Here is a 22,500-nt window from a genome sequence, read left to right as displayed (position 1 = left end):
ATATATATATATATATATGTATATATATATATATATATATATGCATGTGTATGTTTATATGTATATGTATGTATATATATATATATATATATATATATATATATATATATATATATATATATATATATATATATATATATATATATATATATCAGGGGCATGCACTCTCAGGCATACAAGCTAAGCGTTGCATGCGATGTGATTTCTTATCGATATCATCGGAAAATTCGATAAAAAAAGGTTCCATTTGTTTCCAAAGAAACTGCGTCCAGGTGTTTTCTAATATATTCTGCCTCCCCTTCCCCCTCTCTCAGAGACTCGTTTGTCTGCTTCGAGAAGACCACGTGACACCCCCTCCCCTCTCTCTCTTTGTGTACAATTCTTACCAGCCTCGTTCCACTTTCTGACCCGAACCAAAGCAATCCCAGAATTCCTGAGTTAGCCAGACGAAATGTTGGAACAACCTGGCGGTAAGTTTGAATTTTGTTTTATCCAAAGCATCTGTTTGCATTATTATATTTTTGGAGTGTTCTGAAAAAAAAAATACTATCTATATTATATTTCTTATTTCAGAAATAGCTAATTAATCTTAAATTAATTTGACTAACGTTATTTTTTCCTTTTTGTTGAAATTGACTTAGAATTTACTCAGACAATTTACGTGTGTTCTTATCTAAAAGTAGCCTTTTTCAAAACTTGATAATTTTTCAGTCTTTTATGATATGTTAGGGGAAAAATATGGAGTCGATGCAGGAATCGGAATTCAGAGATCCAAAAATATATCTATTGAGCCCCAACAACATTATAGACTGCTTTATAACAAAATTATCAGTACAACAGTTGACCAAATAAAAGCCCGATATTCATCCTTAGAAGAGTTTAAATTCACGGAACTTTTGAATTTCAACAAAGTTGATGAGTATTGCAAACAATTTCCTGTGGACTCTATAGATTCTTTAAAAATCACTTATGGCAGATTTTTTTTATGCAATACGATTACAAAGTGAGCTCAATGTGATGTATTCAATGAAAGATTTTAAAACGCGAAGTGTAAGTCATTTAATGAGTTACATTTACAACAGTGACCTTGTTGAAGCTATGCCAGAACTCTTCAATCTGTGCAAGTTGATTTTGACAATTCCGTCCACCACTGCTTCTGTAGAGCGATATTTTTCTGCATTAAGTAGAATCAAAACATACCAAAGAAATGCGACAGAAGAAAGAAGACTGTCTGGGTTAGCACTAATGTTAATTGAAAAATATTTATTACAACAATTGATGATAAGAGAAGATTTCTATGAAAATATGATAGATATATTTGCCCAGAAAGATCGAAGAATTGAATTAATTTAGAAATTAGGTAAATAACATTTTAACGTAAGGTTCGACCTTCTTACATCAGTTTTGTTTTGCAGGAGAAATGGTTCGACTTCTTCGTCACACCTAACCTACATAGGTTTTCCTTTCTGTGCTGCTGAGTTATTATCAAAAGTATTAAAAATAAATAATATCATCTAATTATTTTAATATATGCTTACGTAAAGGCGGCGAGGAGCTGGTAGAAACGTTAGCACACCGGGTGAAATGCTGAGCGGTATTTCGTCTGTGTGAGTTTGTTGGTTACGCGTCGTACATGTGTTCGTGGTGAAAATTGCTGGTTATTAGAGTTATCTATATATATAAAAATGAGAATGTGTGTCTGTCTGTCTGTGTGAATCCCTAAAACTCGAGAACTACGCAACCAATTTCATTCAAATTTTACACATGCCTTACTTAGGGTTCCGATTGTGTTTTAGTCAAAAAAAATTATTAACTTCTTGCAGAGTTCGAGCACACGGCAACATAATATCTCCTCCACTATTTAAGTATTACGTGTCAAAAGTGAAACAAAAACACTCATGTCAAAACTGAACTAACTGAAACAATCACATTTCGATACTGTAATGACAGATACTTTCACAGAGAGAGAAAGAGAGAGAGAGAGAGATGTATATGTATACATATACATGTATATGTACACCATTTCGATACTGTAATGACAGATACTTTCAGAGAGAGAGAGATGTACACGTATATATATATATAGATCTATACATACATGTATATGTATACATATGTGTAGATGTATATATATATATATATCGATGTACATGTAATATGTACACATATATACATATATACATGCATACAGATATCTATACATATATACACCCATCACACACACATACACATGCACACAAACACACACATTAGTCATTTGTTTTCTTATCCAAAACTACGTCAAAAGTACTGAATGGATCTTTATGAAATTTGGAAATTATATTCTTTGCATAACGGCCATAACTCCCATGAAAATTCATATATTTTTGATGTTGATGAAATTTTAACCCGAACATAACAGATGAGCATTATTTAGAAAATGATGTCACACGTTATCGAGGCTACCATTCTTTCTGGATGTGCAAAAGAGGATGACGTCTTTATTCCAAGAATTCCTCTTACTCCATCAGGAGCAGACATTCCTTTTACATTCAGAAGACTACAATTCCCCCTTCGTGTGACTTTTGCCATGTCCATAAACAAATATCAGGGTCAAACACTGTCTGTAGCTGGTCTTCTCTTGGAAGAGCCCTGCTTCTCACATGGACAACTGTATGTTGGCTGCTCAAGAGTGGGCAGCAACAAAAAACCTATTTGTATATGCTCCACAAGGGAAAACAAGGAACATAGTTTACAATGAGGTGTTATAATCACAACATCAAGAAAGTATGTACATGATCACCTTCTTTTACGAAACTTCATTGACTTTCATATATTTATATTGATATACATATATATACGTGTGTTTGGGTGCGTGTGTGTATATACATCTCTATATATAAAGATGATGCGTAGTCTAGACGGCGTTTTTAGATTTCATTATTCTCTTTAACCCGGGCAACGCCGGGTATTTCTGCTAGTTATTTATAATAACTACTCTTTTATTAACTGCAATTTCTGTTAAAATTCTAACTGTTGAAGTTTTTATTTGAAAACACTAAGTGCTTGTAGAAAGCACACGTTTGTTCATTCCCCCGTTGGGGTGGGGGGGAAGAATGACGTCTAGAGAAAGGCCTAACGTTGGCACAGAAATGTCTAGTGAGACGAAAAATTTGTTGTCTGGCGAGGAGCCAACTACAAGTGAAAAACCAGTGGATTCCCCCGAAAAAGGAATTTGTAATTCCCCCGTTACCAAAGCGCACAGCAGGATGTATGAAATATTTGGAGACGTATCGGAAAGCTCGTCAGAGCTTTCACAAGAAGATTTCCCAACTTTGTCAGAAAGTATTGTGACCAAAAGGATTATCGATGCGCCTAGCATCCAGACCGAGCAGGCGAGAAAGGAAAAAAAGTTTTGCGTTGGCAGCTGGGGATCGATCCCGGCAGCTGTCGACGAACAAGTTGGACTACATAAAATATTAAAAAATGATGGAAGTGAAAGATAGCGTGGTTCAAATACAACCACCGGAGCAATTTTTGCTAGATAAAAAGCAGAAAACAATAATTTTTAAAACTTATTGTGTACAAAAAAGAAAAATCGAAAGATTTACAGAAGAGAAGATTGAACGGTGTTTGAAAGAAATATGGAGCGACGTTGTGTATGTGACAAGAGGGAAGAAGTTTGGTACAGTGGAAGTAATGTTTGCCAACAAGGAAATGGCACAAAAGCATTCCGTAGAGACTCTGAAAACGGAAGACGTGGCGCTCATCCCCACCTATATGGGGATGAGAACGTCCAGAATAAATATAACAAGGGTTCCACCGGACGTGGATCCTATGAGGGTGGTGGAGGCAGTCCTAGTCAAAGAGGAAGAGAAAATTACCCTCCTCCAGGCTGCCGTTATCGAAAACGCTCACTGTACTGGTCAATCAGTTTGTCTCATTATCCAAGCTGACCCAAAAATAATCGAAGCAATTCCCGAGACGGTTCAGATAGGGGAGGAGAACCTGGCGGTGTTTGTTGAGGGTCGAAAACCCCGGTGTTTTTTGTGCGGTCAATTAGGCCACATTCGAAAGAAGTGCAAGGAAAATGAAGAAGACGAGGAAGAGGAGAAAGAAGAAAAAGAGGAAGAAGAAGAAAAATAAGAAAAAGACGAGAAGAAAACAACAAACAAAAGAAAAATACAATCAGCAGCTCAACCGAGAGTGGCCACTACTACAGAACAACGAGCAAAAAAGACTGCAAGAGGAGAAAAAGAGGAGAAAGGCATAATAGCCGTATACAGTAAAGATACTGAACTAATGAGAGACATTCAATTAATTAAGACTGAAAAAAAAAATAGATAACCTTTCGGAGAAATACAACAATTATGATGTGTATGAAGTCTCAAATAAGACTCATAGAATTTTACAAAACAAACACCGTAAGTCAGTATCATCTATGAGACCGGACTTTAATAAGTCTATATTTAATGGACTACCAACTCCGATAACGCGAGAAAAAGAAAAGGTGGAGACCCCCACCTCCACCTGATAATTCTGTAATGAAACGGAATCTTAACAAACCTATTTCCCAAGACCTGCCACCTCCGACCCTGTATCATGAAAAGGTGGAGAGTCCCTCTCCACCGGACAAGCCCTGATTAACAGGTAAGACATGTCTGTTCACATTGGTTGTTTAAATGTTCGTGGCCTGTTGTCTAGCTGGAAGCAAGGACGCTTCCTAAATGACATCAGGTCAAGAAAATTGGATGTGATTGTTGCAACGGAAACCCGAGTAAAGGGACCAAGAGATCTGTCCCCCCTCCTGAACGGCTACGAGAAATACATTTCTCCGAGTCGGGCGGGAGGTGGGGGTGGGGTGTTGGTCCTACTAAAAAGAAACCGGGTAACCGAGAAAAAGTTGGTTTTTTCTGATCCAGAAGGCAGGCTGGTCGTTCTTGACCTGACATTCAGTTGTGGCAAGATAATCAGGCTAGTTGCTATTTATGCACCCAATATTATGGGCCCGCAAAGTGAATATTTTCGTGACTTGGGCAAGTTCCTGGCCACGTCGCATTCGCTAGTATTGTTAGGAGACTTTAACACAATATGTGAGGCACACAGATTGTGTTGGCTCGAACACGAAAAGAAAATGTAACCCAGGCTTACGGGATCTGCTAAATCACTTTCAGCTAGCAGACCCATATAGGTTGGAACACCCGAACACTCCACAGTGGACGTGGTCAAATAGTGACGGGTCTTCCAGAACATATCTAGATAGGATTTTAATTAGAGAAACAGATAAGTCTATAGCTAAGTGTCCACAATTTTTTCTAGTCAGCTACAGTGACCACAAGATGGTTACCTGTAAACTGACAATAGATAAGTTACATAGTCAGGGATCTGGCTCCTGGAAACTCAATACGTCCTTTTTGGCGATTGAGGAATACAGAAAGCGGATCAAGATGTTAATACAGAGGGCATTGACAGGTACCATCATTAATAACAAATGGTGGTACGCCCTAAAAAGAGCCATCAAATATGAGTCTATTAGGTTTAGCATAAGTTTAGCTAAGAAGGGACGTAGAATAGGAGATGGTATAGTTAAGGAACTAGAAGAAGCCTGGAGGACTGGCAATGCGGACCAAGTGAAGGTGAAAAGACTGGAGTTAAACCAGCATCTTGAAGCCCAACACATGGGAAGTATTGCCAGAGCTAAGTTACGTGCGATGAGAAGTGAAGGAATCAAGGCCGCTGGATGGGCCCGAGTGGTGGAAGCTCGGCAAGGAAATAGTTCCACGATACGGTCTTTGACGAACCATAATGGTGTCTTGATAAACGAACCCGAGAAGATGTGTGAGGCCTTTCGGAAGTACTTCGCCCAGCTGTTCGGGAGTGACGGCGATCCTGATGGTGGGAGAGCCCTCGAGGACTTTCTTACCGGTCTGCCGTGTCTCTCGGGGTCGGATGCGGAGTCTTGTGAGGGGCCAATCACGCCTGGGGAGGTGAAGGAGGCTTTGGCCGACTGTAAAGCGGGTAGGTCACCGGGACTTGATGGTCTTCCGTATGAGCTGTATAAATGTATGCCAGACTTGTTCGGGCATCTACTGGCTGACGTTTACGCGAACTGGCAACAGAATGGGTTTATCCCCAGATCTGTGCGCCGGGGAGTAATGACATTGGTCAGAAAGGACCCGGACAAGGGGGACGTTATAGAGAATTTCAGGCCCATCACTCTGTTAAACGCAGAAGTGAAGATTTTGGCCAAGGTCTTAGCGAAAAGGTTGGCGCGTGTCGCAGATGGTATAGTCGGGGAGGCACAGACATGTGCCATCCCAGGCAGAACCATTCAGGATACCCTCCATCTTATCCGCTATACCATAGAGAGGGTTGGTAATAAATCTGGCAAAGGTGGGGCACTGGTACATTTGGACCAGTCTAAAGCTTTTGATAGGGTTGACCATCGATACCTGGCGACTGTGCTTGCGCGGTTCGGCTTGGGCCTTGGCTTCCTCAGGTGGTTTATTGCTTTGTACCACAACATTGACGCGATAGTTCGGGTGAACGGTTTCCTTTCGAAGCCGTTCTGTATCAGACGCTCGGTTCGTCAAGGATGTCTGCTCTCACAGTTTTTGTATGTGGTAGCTCTCGAGCCACAACTGCGGAGGTTGAGTGGCATTCCGAGAGAACCAGGTCTAGAGGAGTTTGTTACGGCTTACGCGGATGATATCACTATCAGCGTAACCTCAGTAGCACGCCTACGTGAAGTGGGTAAGACTATTGAGGCTTACGAGGAGGTGGCAGGAGCAAAGATTAACCGGGAAAAGTCGGTCGGCTTACAACTCGGCACCTGGGTTGGCAAGTTGATGCCTTCAGACAGCGCTGTTGGGCGCTGGACGGAGGGGCCGGTTAAGTTGCTGGGAGTTTGGTTTGGACCAGGCCTCCAGATAGAGAAGAACTGGACGGAGGTATTGAGCAGGGTGGCTGCAGTAGTCAAGACCTGGTCTTGGCGGTGGCTATCCCTGAAAGGGAGGGCGGAGGTGGCCAATGTGTTTATCCCATCGGTCATTACCTACCGCCTAACCGTCGTGCCTTGTCCGGATTCGTGGTTGATCAGGTTGGAGAGACAGCTCTTTCGCTTTTTGTGGAAGTGCAGGTCGCTACTTGTGAAACGCTCTGTCTGCTGTCAAAAGCCTTTAAAGGGAGGTTTAGGGATGCCTTAGTTAATGATGCGCAGGCATGCGTTGAGATTGAGGCACCTCTGGATTCTCCTGGATCGTGAACGGGTGTGCTCTCCGCTGGCCAGACAAATGTTCCCCGAGTTCAAAAGTTTTTGCGAACAGGAAGCCTGGTGTTCTCGTAGACCGAGGTCGAGTGAATGGCATAAAGAGTGTCGTAAGGCCCTCTTGCTTTTCCGGTGCTCGGGCAACGCCAGCGGTGGGGGTTCCACACGGATTTTATATAGTGGGTTGGTAGAGTCTGAATGCGACGATGGCCTAGGGGCGACTCTAGGTCTCGGGTTTATTCAACTGGACAGCCTGTTTCACCGTACATTCGGGTTGAGAACGTTGGACAACTTCCAAAAGTCCTTAACCTGGCAATGCTACAGAGGTGCCTTGCCCGTTTGGGATAAGCTTGCAAGATACGGTAAGCGTCAGTCGCCGACCTGTCCAAGACGCGGGGGAGACAGGGAAACCGTCCCTCACGCTATTGTTCAGTGTCCGGAGATATCTGAAATGTGGGCTTATGCTGAACACCTGTTGTCCGGCGAAGGAAGAGTACAGCTGTCGACTGAGTCAATTATAAAAATTGACCCACCGGGAGTTTTAACAAACGAAGGTAAGAATTTTTTTCTCACGGTTGTAGCAATAGCGAAAGAGGTAGTATGGAAGACGAGGATAAAAGGAATTAAGACAGGCAACTTTATCTCTGGTCACAATTTACGTTCATTTTTTACTTTTCATTTGAAAAGGAAAGTGTGGCTTGAGAGGAGATGTCTGTCGGAGTGTACGTTCCAAAAGAGATGGAAGCATGTTGCACGAGTGTTGTGCGTGCAAGGAACCGTGTGAATAGTCAGAAAAAAAAAGGAAAAAAAAAAAAGGTGCCAGCGATAGATCGGGGCTTGTGGGGTCAGAGCGTGGCCTGATCATCGCTTCATTTGTGTTGTCTAACGTACTGTTAATATCATTCGATTTTTTATATTTTATAAAATTTTTAAAGTCATATTTTATGTAAACCATTCGCCTTACTGATCCCAATCAGTTGTTTTGTACCATTCTATGTTTAGCCCCCCCCCCCCGTGGGCAATAAAGAAATTGGTATTTCGTCTGTCTTTACGTTCTGAGTTCCAATTCCGCCGAAGTCGACTTTGCCTTTCATCCTTTCGGGGTCTTAAATAAGTACCAGTTACACACTGGAGTCGATATAATCGACTTAATCCGTTTGTCTGTCCTTGTTTGTCCCCTCTGTGTGTAGCCCCTTGGGGGCAATAAAGAAATAAGAAACGTTAGCACGCCACGCGAAATGCTTAGTGGTATTTCGTCTGTCTTTACGTCCTGAGTTCAAATTCCGCCGAGGTTGACTTTGCCTTTCATCCTTTCGGGGTCGATAAATTAAGTACCAGTTGCGTACTGGGTCGATCTAATTGACTACCTCCCCCTCCCTCAAAATTTCGAGCCTTGTGCCTAGAGTAGAAAAGAATATATGCTTACGTACACATACAAATAAAATTAGCATAGAATTTAAGCGATTTTTTTTATTTTTCTCAACTGTATGGGGAAAAAATTGTAGTATATATATAAACAGATTCATCGTAAGTTGATAACGGATTTTTTTGTAAAAACACTTAAGCGTACTATTGTTAAAAAATATAATATAATGAATTATTTCAATTTGAATTTTAAGAATTTCAATTTTGATTTTAATTTCATTCTCACACACATGTATAATTACGGTTAACTATAACAGATATAACGAATTTTTAATTAAAAATTTTTTTCTGAAATGTTACTTTTGAACAATATGATAACTTTGTCAATGCTTTTTTAACACTTTCTGACAAACAAATTTTACTTAGATATTGCCGTTACCTAATTTATAATAAAGACAAAACACAATCATAGAAGGGAAAGTGGAATCGGTAAGCTGTTCTATCAAACGAAGAAATGTAATGTTTTTAATGATGTTCGAAGAATATCACCGAACCAAACGACACCAATTCACATTGTCCCTTTATTAAAGAAATCTAAAAATAATAGAACACCTGCATATAGACGCATGCTTGCGGACGTGTGTGTGTGTGTGTATATATGTGTGCATGTGTGTGTGCATAATATGTGTGTATACATAAATACACACACACATATACATAGACACATACAGGCTATGCATATGTTTATATATCTCAGTGTATATTTTTTTCCTCCCCCTTTTCTTGAATTTGCAGCTGCTCTCCATATTGTTTCTCTGTCATCACTCCAGGAACGTTAATGCAGGAGTTGTAACCAGGGTGTGATGTTTTCGATAAGCGTTCGGATCATATACGTTCTGTGACAGTTTATGTCGATCATAGTACGTCTTCAGTTGCACCAGTTGATTCACTTTCTCATGGATATCTATTATAGACTGCTGGATCAATTTCGTGTTGGACACAATATCATTAATATCTTTCAAGGAGCTGACATCACTGCCTATGACTTCCATTAACTCTATTAGTTCAAGTTTAAATTCTTTTAGGGCTTCCTTTGACTGCTCTATTTCCTCCGTCTCAGCGTCGGCTTCTTCAACCTCGTTCTGGTCCAAATTCTGAATATTATGCAGAGTCCTACGCAACACTGCATGGTCATGCAGGTAAGTCTGCTGTTTTTTAGCAATGATGGGAAACAAAATGTTCATTTCTGCATTGAGGTTTCCAATTTCGGAGTGAATTTCCACCAGAAACCTGAAAGAAATGGACAGAAGATTATAAACACACGCACACGCACACGCACACACACACACACACACACACACACACACACACTCAAGAATACTACTGGTAACAACGTGTTGCGAAGTCGGTTACTAAACTGACTCCTCCACCAGACTTGCCCGGTAGGAAACAAAAAATACTTACCAAAAGGACGGCTGAAAGCAATGTTAGGTCAATGCCTCTCTAGCAACAAGTGAACTACAAGATCAGCTTGAAGTGATGGACTTCTAGTTCTTGTTCTTCTTTATCTGTCTCGAAAAATCCTCAGATGTAAAATCTGAGGATGAGCCTGCTTCTGGTTGTCCCAGCCCATGCTAGGCCGTCAGGAGGAAAGCTAGTTAGGCGAAAAGTGAATACTTCACTCACTATTTTCAATTTCACGAGAGGAACTTCTTGGAAAGCACATTATGGACAGATGTAAAACATACAGGCTTGACCAGCCGCAAGTATGTATTTTCAAACCTGCAGGTAGGTAGTTTGGGATATTGGTTGCTTTTTATCAAAATTATGATTATAGAAAACATTCTGCAACACCTCAATGACCGTGTAGTCCTCTTTAGGGATAATAGTGCATCCCTGTTTATCTAAATAAGGTGATCTAAAGAGATCATGTCACCCAAATTTACCAAACCCTTATAAGATGAACCGCCCAGCATTCCGTATGAGCTGCAAGTTGAAGTCTAAACTAATTACCTATCTTAGAAATCACCAGGGACAAGAAAACTAATGCTAAAAGGTACTGCCAATATTTAGGATGTGATTGAAGGCAGTGAGCTGGTAGAATCGTCACCTCATCGGAAAAATGCTTAGCAGCATTTCTTTCGACTTTTTATTCGAACACCATCGGGGTCGACTTTGTCTTTCATCCTTTTGGGGGTCGATGAAATAAGTACCAGTTGAGTACTGAGGGAGGGGGTCGATGTAACTGACTTATACCTATCTCCGAAATTATTGGCCTTCTGTCAAAATTCGAAACGAATATCTGGGATGTAGTTGTACTCGGCCTAAAGTGGACTTGCGCCATAATTATTTAAAGCAAGGTAAGGAACACTCTATCGTCTATCTTATACAAATCTGTAGCATATTTTCTTATCCCTTTTATTGATATTCACTACGTTACACTATCTAGATGTGAATATTATCCTACAGGTTATTGCAACAAAATTTTATCTGATGTCGATGAAGTCACTGTCAATCTTTTTTATGTAAAAATTGAGTCTTTTAAGCAATATTGAGTAATCATTTAGTTTAATGTTAAATACCTTCACATAAAAGCAAACATTAATATATGTTCGCGTGCGTGCATGCGTGTGTGTGCATGTGTGTGTGTGTGTGTGTGTGTGAAAATAAGTAGACAGACATATACGTAGAGTGGTAGATAAATGAAATAAAGTAGGAAGACAGGTGGGTTTGTCGATACATTGATAGATTGGAGAATACTCCAATGGAAATGTCTCATTAATACGCCAAAGATAAGTTTGTATGAAAAAGTAAAACTTCGCAAACTCAGAAGACTTTGCTAATTGTACAGGCGTAATTAGACAGGAAATTAAATAATACTTACCTAAAAAGTGAAAAGTTGTCACTCCTCTTGTTTTGAAAGCGACTTATTGTTGATTTTATGTCAAGATACCCGCTAACTTCTTTGATCTTTGAAAATGCTTTCATGTATTCATTTAGCTGTCGACGCCGTGTGGCCAATTCTTTCTCATTTTTCTTCAAATAAATATCCAATGAATACACTTCTCGCTCCTGCACCAACACCGAAATGAATTCTTCAAAATTCATCGCATTGAAAGCATTCCTATCAATTTCGTTCATTTCAAATCTATAAAGGTTTTCATTGTGTTCAATTCGTTCGTTGAGGCTGACAATTTTTGTGGTAGCTTCTTCTTTTTTACGATTTGCATTTGAAGAGATCCTCACCAGCTTTTGCATTCTGAAACTAGCATCATTGTGTAAAGCTTCAAGGCGGGAACACATCGCTTCGAAGGTATTCAGTCGACACTGCAGAGAAGACAATTCTGCTCGTAGTTTTGACAGTTCTGTGTATTGTTTTCCAAATTCAACAGTCTTCACTTGAAGCCGGTTTTCCATTAAGTGAATATATCTCTTTACTACTGATATTATTTCTTCAGACAATTCCGCATCACGTTCGTCTTCTTGAAGTTTTGTTTTTGAAATTTTCAGGCATTTGTCGAGTGTGGCTCTTTGTTCTGGTGTCAGCTGTCCGTTGACTCCATCCATGTAATTGCTTTCTAGATGATGCAAAGCGTTTATCATAGCTTGTTCTAGTGGTGGTATTTTATATGATCGACAAATAGACAAAATTAGGTCCAACTCTTCTCCTTCCGTCTTCAGGCGATAGTATTTTCTGCTCTGCCAAAACAGTGTCTTTTTGTATTTTTTCAATTGTGAGCTGGTTTCACGAAAGGCACTACCAAGTGCCTGTTGATAGTGAATCATCTGTTGTTCTCCTTTATCTAAACGTCGAGTCATTTTGATTGAACCTTGCTGCGTGTGAGTGTTCTGCTACTAGTATAGTAAATTGTACAATCGGTAGTAGTAGTAGTAGTAAACTACACACTATTAAATGTACCCATTTTTATTTTCTCCCTGCAATTAAAATCTCTACTGGCCCAACCTCTATTGTCACAGCTTCTACGGTCACCCACCCTACTGTGATCCTTTGTTACCCACCCTACTATCAAGACCTCTACCCCCCACAATAACCACTGTCACCTACACCTTACTATCGTCCATTCTAATGTGACCTTTGGCCCATACGCTGCCTCCGCAATTCCTTACTCACTCTGCTCTCACGTTACCAAACATCAATTTCTCTTCCGGCCGCTTCTCCCCTTCAGCTTTATACTCTTTGTTCTCGATCTGCAACAAAAAATGATTCAGTTACTTATATATCATCACAGAAGATTGACTAATTAATACATACTCCAATTCTCCTTGCTTTGTTGTCCACCAGAAAGACAAAATCTTACTAATATAATAACTTTTGCATTCTACTTTATGCAAATGATGACCTTGTGCCAAATGAAAGAGAAATCATTTGTCTGTAAGTCAAATGTTCCGTGAGTCTACGCCCTGTTTTCAAATCATACTGAGGTCGACTTTGCCATTCAATGAAGGATTGCGCAAATAAGTAACAAGATATTTAATGGAGCAGGCGGAGTCGATTATACATCCTCAATAAATCTGAGACTTGGTGCATGGTTTTAGAAATTGCCATTACCGTAATTGGAAAGCGTTATAAAGCGATATTAACTCCTTCAGTTAACAATGTTTAAATTCCTAGTAGAAACTATTTCACATTTCTTCTCTCTCTCTCTCTAATACACGCATACACACACGTGAAAAAAGAAAGAGTGAAACTGAGAAAGAGAGTGGGGAGAAATACAAAGAGTGTGTGTGTGTGAGAGAGAGAGAGAGAGAGAGAGAGCGAGCGAGAGAGAGTGTGTGTGTGACGCACATAGTTGCACAAACGAAAGAGAAGAGTACTCGGGACACATAGAAGTTAGATATATCAGAGGGTCTCTAAGGTCGAGCCGCTAATTTTCCGCATTGAGAGGTTACAGCTCCGGCACTATGGATATGTGATTAGAATATAGCAGGGAAGAATCGGAAGATGGGGCCTGCAAGCCAAGTTAACCAGAAAGTGTAATGATGATTTCTTATTATAAGACCCTAGGGAGGAAGTAACTAGGGACGGTATTTACATAAAATATCGATAGATAGATAGATAGATAGAGAGAGAGAGAGAGACACACACACACACACACACATAAAGTAATGATCGTTAATATGATAACTGTAAGACAATTATCAATTTAAAATACGTACGTAGAAATAAAAAAAAATAGTTGCGTACCTCTCTTCACTTTTGAATGACTATGTAAAGTGGCGGTCTTTATTGTAGTTCTACGGATCCAGTAACAAGCTGAGCTCCCTGTATGCACTTTATTGCACAGACAAGGGGTTAATATGAAGGGAAGTTAAGAAAGAGAAGTTAATGTGTGTTTTACCTGACTCTGTTTCTAATTTACTCCTTCACACGGTGACGTTTCTATTGAGCCTGATGTTCAAAATTGCATCAAATGCCTATATTTTAAACCGTTTGAATGAGACCAAACAGCGTTCTATGCAGGTTTAAACGCTTACGTTTTAGTAACTAGCTTGTTGCACAATTATGTGACCACTTACTTTGCTTTGTTTTATTTAATAATAATGTCTTTATAAAATTGTTTCAGAATGTTAATCACTGTGGAAATAATATCGCCTAATAGTGCCAAATATTGGAGTCGATAAATTAAGTATCAGTTTCGTACTGGGGGCCGATCTAATCGACTGGTCCGCTCCCCAAAACATTTCGGGCCTTGTGTCTAGAGTAGAAAAGAATATTTATATGAAAGAATCTAAGTCTTGCGGAGAGCTGTGTCCATAGCCTCCTAGATGAGCAGTTTCTTCGATATCCCAATGGTTTCCTCGGACTCTGCTCATGTTACTGACCTGGTTGGTATTTTTCTTCTGTCTCAAATAAACCAACACTTCCCTAACCTATCCACCGTATTTGCTAGATGATGGGAAATGTTTATCAGGGGAAATGGACAATAATTTGTTCGGTGTAAATAATTTGTACAATAATACATAATTCTCAATAATTATACTATAATTGATTTAATATGAAACGATTAATTATACAGAACTATCCAATCAATGGACGCTAAAATACTTATACAATGAAAACACGCGTTGGAATCTTATATCTTGGAAACTTTTAATTAAAAATGTATAATTCTCCATTCTTTATTGTCTTTCTAATATACTCACGAATTTTACACGAAATCCTTCAGACCGAACTCAGGATTTACCATTCGAAACGCGTACAACTGTAATAATTTATTCGACACAATCCCTAATTTTTCCTGCGGTTCTATACGGTTAGCCAAGTTCAGGTTTCACCAGAGTTTCTAGTAAGGCATTTGCCTAGATTTTAAAGTCCCTATTCCTTTATGTTATACTCTAATATTTATGGGTGTCGGATGTATCATTACTATTACTACCCAATAAAGAATATATGAGAACTCTTATTGGTAAAACCAACTCCTTTACCCGCCACATGAAATGGTGCGAGTATCACTTTGACAAGAACGGTGGTAGGCTAGTCAATAGAAGATTCATGGCTCAGTAGTTAGAGCATCGGGCTCACAATCATGAAGTGGTCAGTTCGATTCCCGGATCCGGCTGTGTGTTGTGTTCTTGAGCAAGACACTTTATTTCACGTTGCACCAGTTCACTCAGCTGTAGAAATGAGTTGCGACGTCTCTGGTGCCAAGCCGTAACATCAGAGGCTCACACTTGCTCCTGACTTCTCCTCCACGCTAGACCTTCCTCTCACAAACAATGTAATTACATCTACACATCGTCTTCCTACATTTCCACTATCCCAAGTCACTACACTCTCATACTTGTATACATACACCCACCCAAGAACAACATGCACCCTATACCACTACCACACACATCTCTCCAATGCAATCTCTATACACGTATATCATTTTATATATGCATACACCATTCGCTTCCTCCTCTGTGGAACTGCATTCTCATCCGACTCCTAACTGTATCTCTTTTTTCCTTGACACTTTACCATTTCTCATTGTATTTTTCTAACTACCTTTTCGCATTTATTGTTTCTTGTATATCTTTCTTCTGACAAAGGATTTGTTTCATAAACACCGAGGATACTTTACCTCCTTTACAAACTAATGAAAATTTCTTAAAATCTGTCCCTCCTATGTTTTTTTTTTTTGTACTTATTTCCCAGATGCCTCCGCTAAGCAGAATAAAGTCTTTGTCACTTGACTCTTCTAATCTCTTCGAGGCCACCAGAGGCTGGAATGGAGATAACAGACCTCCAACGAAATCATTTGTTCTCAACAATATGTCTATCCTTCTGGCTGCTTTTCGATAGTTATGAAAACAAGAACTCCGTAAGCTAAACGCAGTTACTGACAGCAACCACCAGTGAGTGTGAACGTTATTACTGCACTTTCTTCTAACACTTCATTCATATATTTCTATACATTCATATATTACCTACATTCATGTATTACCTTTAATAAATTAGCCTTCATAAAGTTCACCTTTAAAATGCCACGGCGAATCAGAGTACGACTGGGTGCTTCTATCTCACAAGCTGCGACAACGGCGATCTCTGACTCATTATGTTTCATATTTACAAAATTAAACAGTTATTCTTCGTCTATTCTAATTCAATATCTAAACAGTTATATACATATTGATGTAATTAATTTACACATTGCATTAGTAGACATTTTTTCAACATCTCCAAATAACTAAATGTTGCCAATGCATGCAGGGTTTTCAATTAAATTTCATTACACTATGAATGCTCATAATTCTGCATTTTTCAAGTAAATATTTAACGATGATAGTACATACATTTTTCATTCCACAACGTATTTCATAAGTTTGTCCCAGTACAATGAACTCATACTTTGAATGCTTAAAATTCTTCAAAATTCTTGCATAATCATCTGTATTCATTTGCTAAATATAAAGTTAACAAATGTTAGGAATTGAAATACGTTTAAGAGTAAGAATTAAATTCTTAGTGAGTGATGAACTCGATAACTTACCTCGTCGTCTTGCATCCTAAATAACTTATTTCGTGCTCTTACCGTACTCAACAGTCAATGAAGTTCTAGCCAATTCTCAGATAAATATCAATGGAGAGATTTGTAAATTGTTTTATTTTATGTCGAATTACATCCATTTTTCAACAACTAGAATTCAAAATTTTACCGAATTCATCATTGGTCATTTATTCAGTATTTTCAGATTAATTTCAATATTAATGTGCCTGGAATGTTAAGTTTACATGAAAGCGTTTGAACATGTGTGTGAACATGTACGTGTCTCTTAGTCCCAAGTCGCTAGATCGGGAGGTGATGTCATCTGGTGGATGGTTTCATATAGATATATTTTTTGAGGTTGCTTTCTCCTTTTTGTGCTTTTTACGTTGTTTGCGATGTCACGAATCTGATTGATTTTCTCTTGAACATCTATTATAGCATCTCTGGGGAAATCTTTATCATCATTATTTTCAACGTCAGTTCTCAATATACTGTCACATGCTAGGACTTGCATCAGTTCGATTAAATCTTCACGGAATACTGTCATCTGTTCAGCTGCACAATGCACCATTTCTAGAGCTGCTTCTGCGTGGTCTAGCTCTGTGTTTATCTTTTCTTGATACGATTGCAGGGTATGCCGTAGTAGAGAATATTGTATCAAAAAAGATTTATCTTCTTCATAAAATTTAGTCAGTAAAGATTGGAGTTCGTTGTCTATATTCTTTAATTGACCATGAATTTCAACCGCAAATCTGCACATAGATATAATACAATATAATATAGTATTACATGTGTGTGTGTGTGTGTGTGTGTGTGTGTGTGTGTGTGTGTGTATGTATGTGCGTATGTACATATATGAATATATATTATACATATATATACACATACACACACACACGCACACACATACATACATATATACATACATATATATATATATATATATATATATATATATATATATATATATATATATATATATATTGGCTAAAAATACTCAATTTTTCGATTTTTAAACCTCTGTAAGTTTTTCCTCTATTTTTTTTTCTCCACAACATCATAACTTCATAGCAAATAGACTAGAAAACTTTATTATCATAGCTGATATTCAGGGAAAAGAGAATATTTATAGACAATGGATGCGGAACTTACAGCTCATGTACCCTTACTGTGAATTCTCTTTCGTATATATTATCATAGGCTTTAGGTTATGTATCAACAAATCTGTGCAGAAACCTAGAAATACTCTGTTTCATGGAGAAAGAGCAAAAGGGAACTGATGTGGATTCTCTAAATGTAATCTACGAGTGTCACAGTGAAGCTTTGTAAGACATTCCAAATATTCTCCATCTGAGCTTTTATGCAAATAGATGCACACGCTTGACTGTATGCATCGACTGCTCAACCAACACCAACTCAACCACATATTTACAAAGACCGGGAACTCTCTTAACTTAAAAAGTGTTGGTGCTTTGTTAGCGACCGGTTTGAAGAACATAAGTTGAACTGACATATATATATATATATATATATATATATATATATATATATATATATATATATAATTATGTGTATTTCTTCTCTCTCTATATATATATATAATTGTGTATTTCTTCTATATATATATATATATATAATTATGTGTATTTCTTATATATATATATATATATATATATATATATATATATATATATATATGGGAGAATATACAAATAATAACAACAGACGAGGACAGGTGGTGTAAATAACAAAAGTATATATTAGTATGACGCTCGGGAATACGAAACACGCCCCCCCCCACACACACACATACATATATACACATACACATATGTACATTCATACATATATACACACATAAATGTGTGTGTGTGTGTGTGTGTTAGTGTAGGTTATTTAATCTTAAACTTTGTACTGAAACGAAATATATATGATTGTCTGACAATCATTCATTTCCCATATAATCTAGGAGTCTGTGTATGGTGTTCTAGCATGGCTTTAGTCACAATGGTTAAAAGAAACTAAAGAACATCATAAGAGTAAAATGAAATTAACTTTGATCCCTGACTTGATGCTTCTTTGATAGCTTTCTTATTCTTCAGATGATCGCTAAGTCAAAGAAAAAAGCAAGTGCGCAATTTTTTTTTACAAACAAAAGGTTTACCTGAAGAGTGAAAAATTGTTTTTCTCATTGAGGCAAAACTCCTTTATAATCAGATCAATGTTATCATGAATTGAAGTTTCTTTTATTGCAGCTATTGCTGTTTGATCTTCCCTCAGCTGTCGATATCGTGTGTTTAGTTCCTTCTCTAATTTCTTCAAGCTGTTATCCAAAGTATACCAGTACCGTTCTCTGGAAATATCAGCCATAAAGTTCTCGAAATTGTACTGCTGCATAGATTGTCGGTCGATTTCGTTTAGTTCGAAATTAAAGTGACATTCATTAAGTTTAATTAACTGCCTCATTCCAACAACTTTTTTGTCAGCTTCTGTTATCTTGTCGGTAATATCTACACAGGCCTTGGATATTGTTTGCATTTTTGAGAAGAAATAACCATGTTTCTCCTCTAGTTTGTAGAAAGTATCTTCAAATATTTTCAATCGTTGATTTAGGCTGTAAAATTCATTTCTTATTTTTGCCAATTCCGACCGAATTTGGCCGAACTCAAGCGTTTTCACTTCCAGTGAATTTTCCATGATGTGGATCTGTTTCTTCAAGGCTTCCTCTATCTCTTCGAAGTTATTCAGCTCTCTTTGTTCCGATATGATCTTGTTTTTTTGTTTATTAATGAAACTATCAAATAAAGCCAGGTCTTCTGGTTTCGACACTTCTCGGGATAATTTTCTTTCCCTTTTCTGCACATCTACCATATTGTCCTTAAGAAACTGCTCACTGTGAGGAAGTTTGTAGTTTTGCCTAAGATACAGCATGAAGTTTAACTCTGCTTCATCCAATTTTAGTCGTTTCATGTTCGAGTTCTGCCAAAATAAAGTTCTATTCCGTTGATTCAATTGTATAGAGGAATTCCTAAAAAGGTGAGTCAGCTTATGCTGCAAATAACCCATTTCATGAGGTTTCTTGGAGTTGTCAGCCATTGCTACTGATGCTGGCAGTGGTGCACTTGACAAAGTGTTGTTGTTGGTGGCTAGAAGGACAAGCAGTGAAAACATATTAGGTTACTGCTCAGACAACAAATCGACAAAGGAATTTACGCACATACATGTATACATTCTTATCTGGAATGTGCTTGTATATATATAAATCTATATATATATATATATATGTGTGTGTATACTTATATAAGATAGAGATAATTAATAAAGTGACATTCATTAAGTTTAATTAACTGCCTCATCCCAACAACTTTTTTGTCAGTTTCTGATATCTTGTTCGTAATATCTACACAGGCCTTGGGGGATATTGTTTGCATTTTTCAGAAGAGATTACCATGTTCTAACCCTGGACAGTAGAAAATATCTAGGAGTCTGAGTAGTATTTATTAGTTATTTATTGAGCTAAAATATATGCATATAAATATTAATCTTATTCACTTATTTATAAAGTCTAATTTATTTTAATTCTTCTACATTAATACCTTTACTTACCTCCCCTTGACCGAAAAGTATTTCCATATTATTCAACAATACATATAAACCAAAATTGCTTCTTGTTAATAATTATTTATTAACCTCTTTATTTATTTTATTTATATTAATAACAATAGTAAATACGGCATTTTATTCCATAAACTATAACATTATTTTTCGTTGACTAACTTCCACTTTATATTACATAGCTTTCCTCCTATGTTATTCATCTCTTTCTCTCCCTCTTGTTATTTATTTTGTAGGCCTTTCCCAGGATGGTCTTGAAAATTGTCGCCATAACCTTCAGTGCTGAATTCAGCCCGAATCCCAACCTGGTCAGGCAGTACGTCCGTCTCTTATACCTTATCAGCTGATATTTCCACAGTTTCTCAGCCACATGCAGATGCAGGTATGCCGACTTCAAGTCGACGATTGTGGAAACCTCCGTCGTCTTCCTCCACTCTCTCAAGGTTTCGCTACAAATGTCCGTAGCTTCACCGCCCGTATGGCACAATATATGGGCGTTCAGCTCCTGAAAATCCAATACTGGCCTGACTGTTTGGTCGGCTGCACCACTACCATCAACGTTAGCACTCCAGTCTTTACTTCCTCCTTCCAAGGAATCAGAACACCTTCCTTGATCCACCGGTCCATCCCTCTCTCTCTCGAACTCGCTCCTCGCATCCACTTTCAGGGTATGCTGATAGCAGCCTACTGCGTTCTTCCAGTGCCCTACCGCTCTCCACTGCCGGCCATCGAACATCTTTGTCTGTGATGGTGTGTGCAGCATATTTTTCTGCGCAGTTCTCACCACTCGCCTGTCGTGAACTCATAGCGCCCCTGCATCACCGAACACTACACCGGCTTCATTGACCCTAACACTTCCCAAGCGGTCAATGGCGTCTATCCCCATCGCGACATCGATCCCGTCCACTACACGATCAATCACAATAGCCCGCAACTTCAATCTTGTTCCTCGTACCACCATCTGGCAGAGAGACAAACTGCTCTGAAATTACAGAAAGCTCTGTGACAACATGAGGTCAGCCCCAAAGTATTCGAAATCAACTGCACAAATCTCTGTGGCGTCAGAATTTTCTTGGTTGTCTGCACAAATGTCTGGAACCGCCAGATGGCAAGAACAGAGGTGCATGTCATAAAAAGGTTGGGAAACACTGCTTTAGGTTATCAATTCAAATCCTGTAGATGTTAGCATTGCATTTCAGCTTTCAGTGTCGATATACAAAAGTTAACAGACAAGTACTTGGTTGATCAAATGAGTTACACTAAGACAACATGCAACTTAGACCAGTGCTTCTCAAAATGGGTAGTAGCGATCCGGGGTGGGGCGTTGAAGAATAAATGTTTTTTGAGTACAAGGGACAAAGAAGCGGTAAGTGCACTAATACAGATTTTTAGCTTTGTATCCTATTTAAAATATTGATTTTTAAAATTCGAATGTAATAAACCGCTTGTTAGCCTCAGTCACAACACTGACAATAGCTAACCACACACAAGCAACAATAATGAATAACAAACTTTATACTGTGAATAAGTAAATAAGCAAAACTGAATATCTATCACTGATGAACGTAAATTGTGAATAAAAGTACAATTTGAAAGACTGTCAAAATTTGTAGGTATTTATTTCCATACGTGCAACAAAGACGGCTACTGCATCTGTAACAAGTTTGACTTGTGTGTACAGACACATGCTTATGAATAGGGCTGTTTTGAATTTTGTCGAACGTTGCAAGGGTTGATTGAATAAGAAAGTAAAAGAAAAAGGGCAATAAGCAACACTTAATTTTATAGTAATGATGCGACGTTCGTCACAAGAGAAATATTTCGTTCCATCTCAAACGCAAGTGTGTAAATAAGCGGAGATCAGTTTGGAATAATTCACAAAGTAATTATTTTCAGAAATTTCAAATCGCTTCCGTGATAATGGAAACATGAAGACTTACCTATTTCTGTCTGCAGAGCTAACCAGCTTATTTACTTATAACTAAGAGCAATTTGTACGAATGCGTGGCAAGCAATTAAGTGTTGATATTTATAGGGTAATTTGTCGAAAATTAACGCGTGTTTGCTGACGTGGACAACTCCGATTGGTTTACAATCCATTTCTTTCTTCCATATGATAGTGACGTAGAATATGAAGATGTGAATGACTGTAAGAGGGAAGGACTGCGCTTTTTGCGAAGGAACTTCGAGGCTATGATCTTGACATCGTTGCTTTGTCTGAGACGAGATTAGCTGGAGATGGTCATCTTACAGAATCTTGTGGAAAATATACATTCTTTT

General features: G+C 38.3%; 2 protein-coding genes and 1 long non-coding RNA gene across 8 annotated transcripts; 1 reads left to right on the top strand and 2 right to left on the bottom strand.

Annotated features, from left to right (window-relative positions):
- The first annotated feature begins 348 nt into the window (after positions 1-348).
- Positions 349-21,826, top strand: LOC106872882 (uncharacterized). Of its 3 annotated transcripts, XR_016238212.1 has the most exons (4): positions 13,359-13,606; positions 14,197-14,458; positions 15,774-15,973; positions 20,457-21,826. It is a non-coding gene; the product is annotated as an uncharacterized LOC106872882 (long non-coding RNA). The 3 variants fall into 3 exon arrangements; XR_016238211.1 differs by lacking the exons at positions 13,359-13,606; positions 14,197-14,458 and adding an exon at positions 349-470; XR_001409809.3 differs by lacking the exon at positions 13,359-13,606 and having other exon boundaries at positions 14,318-14,458.
- On the bottom strand, positions 9,175-16,872 carry LOC106872880 (coiled-coil domain-containing protein 63). 4 transcript variants are annotated; one of them, XM_014920036.2, is made up of 4 exons: positions 16,609-16,872; positions 16,412-16,519; positions 11,496-12,820; positions 9,175-9,901 (listed from the first exon to the last, which is right to left on the bottom strand). In XM_014920036.2, exons 3-4 carry the CDS (start codon positions 12,428-12,430, stop codon positions 9,433-9,435), a joined length of 1,404 nt encoding a protein of 467 aa, XP_014775522.1. In that variant the 5' UTR covers positions 12,431-12,820; positions 16,412-16,519; positions 16,609-16,872; the 3' UTR covers positions 9,175-9,432. The 4 variants fall into 4 exon arrangements, with proteins under 4 accessions (XP_014775522.1, XP_089197217.1, XP_014775518.1 ...); XM_089341091.1 differs by lacking the exon at positions 16,412-16,519; XM_014920032.3 differs by lacking the exons at positions 16,412-16,519; positions 16,609-16,872 and adding an exon at positions 13,972-14,100.
- Positions 16,704-22,298, bottom strand: LOC106872881 (coiled-coil domain-containing protein 63). Its single transcript, XM_014920038.3, has 3 exons — positions 22,161-22,298; positions 18,770-19,751; positions 16,704-17,357 (listed from the first exon to the last, which is right to left on the bottom strand). The coding sequence occupies exons 2-3, from the start codon at positions 19,699-19,701 to the stop codon at positions 16,892-16,894; spliced, it is 1,398 nt and encodes a 465-aa protein (XP_014775524.1). The 5' UTR covers positions 19,702-19,751; positions 22,161-22,298; the 3' UTR covers positions 16,704-16,891.
- Between the last annotated feature and the right edge of the window lie 202 nt (positions 22,299-22,500).

This window comes from Octopus bimaculoides, chromosome 24, assembly GCF_046866305.1.
Source record: "Octopus bimaculoides isolate indiv1 chromosome 24, ASM4686630v1, whole genome shotgun sequence".
Classification (NCBI taxonomy): Eukaryota; Metazoa; Mollusca; class Cephalopoda; order Octopoda; family Octopodidae; genus Octopus; species Octopus bimaculoides.
The sequence above is the reverse complement of the archived record's forward strand: the minus strand, read 5'-3'. Positions and strand labels throughout refer to the sequence as shown.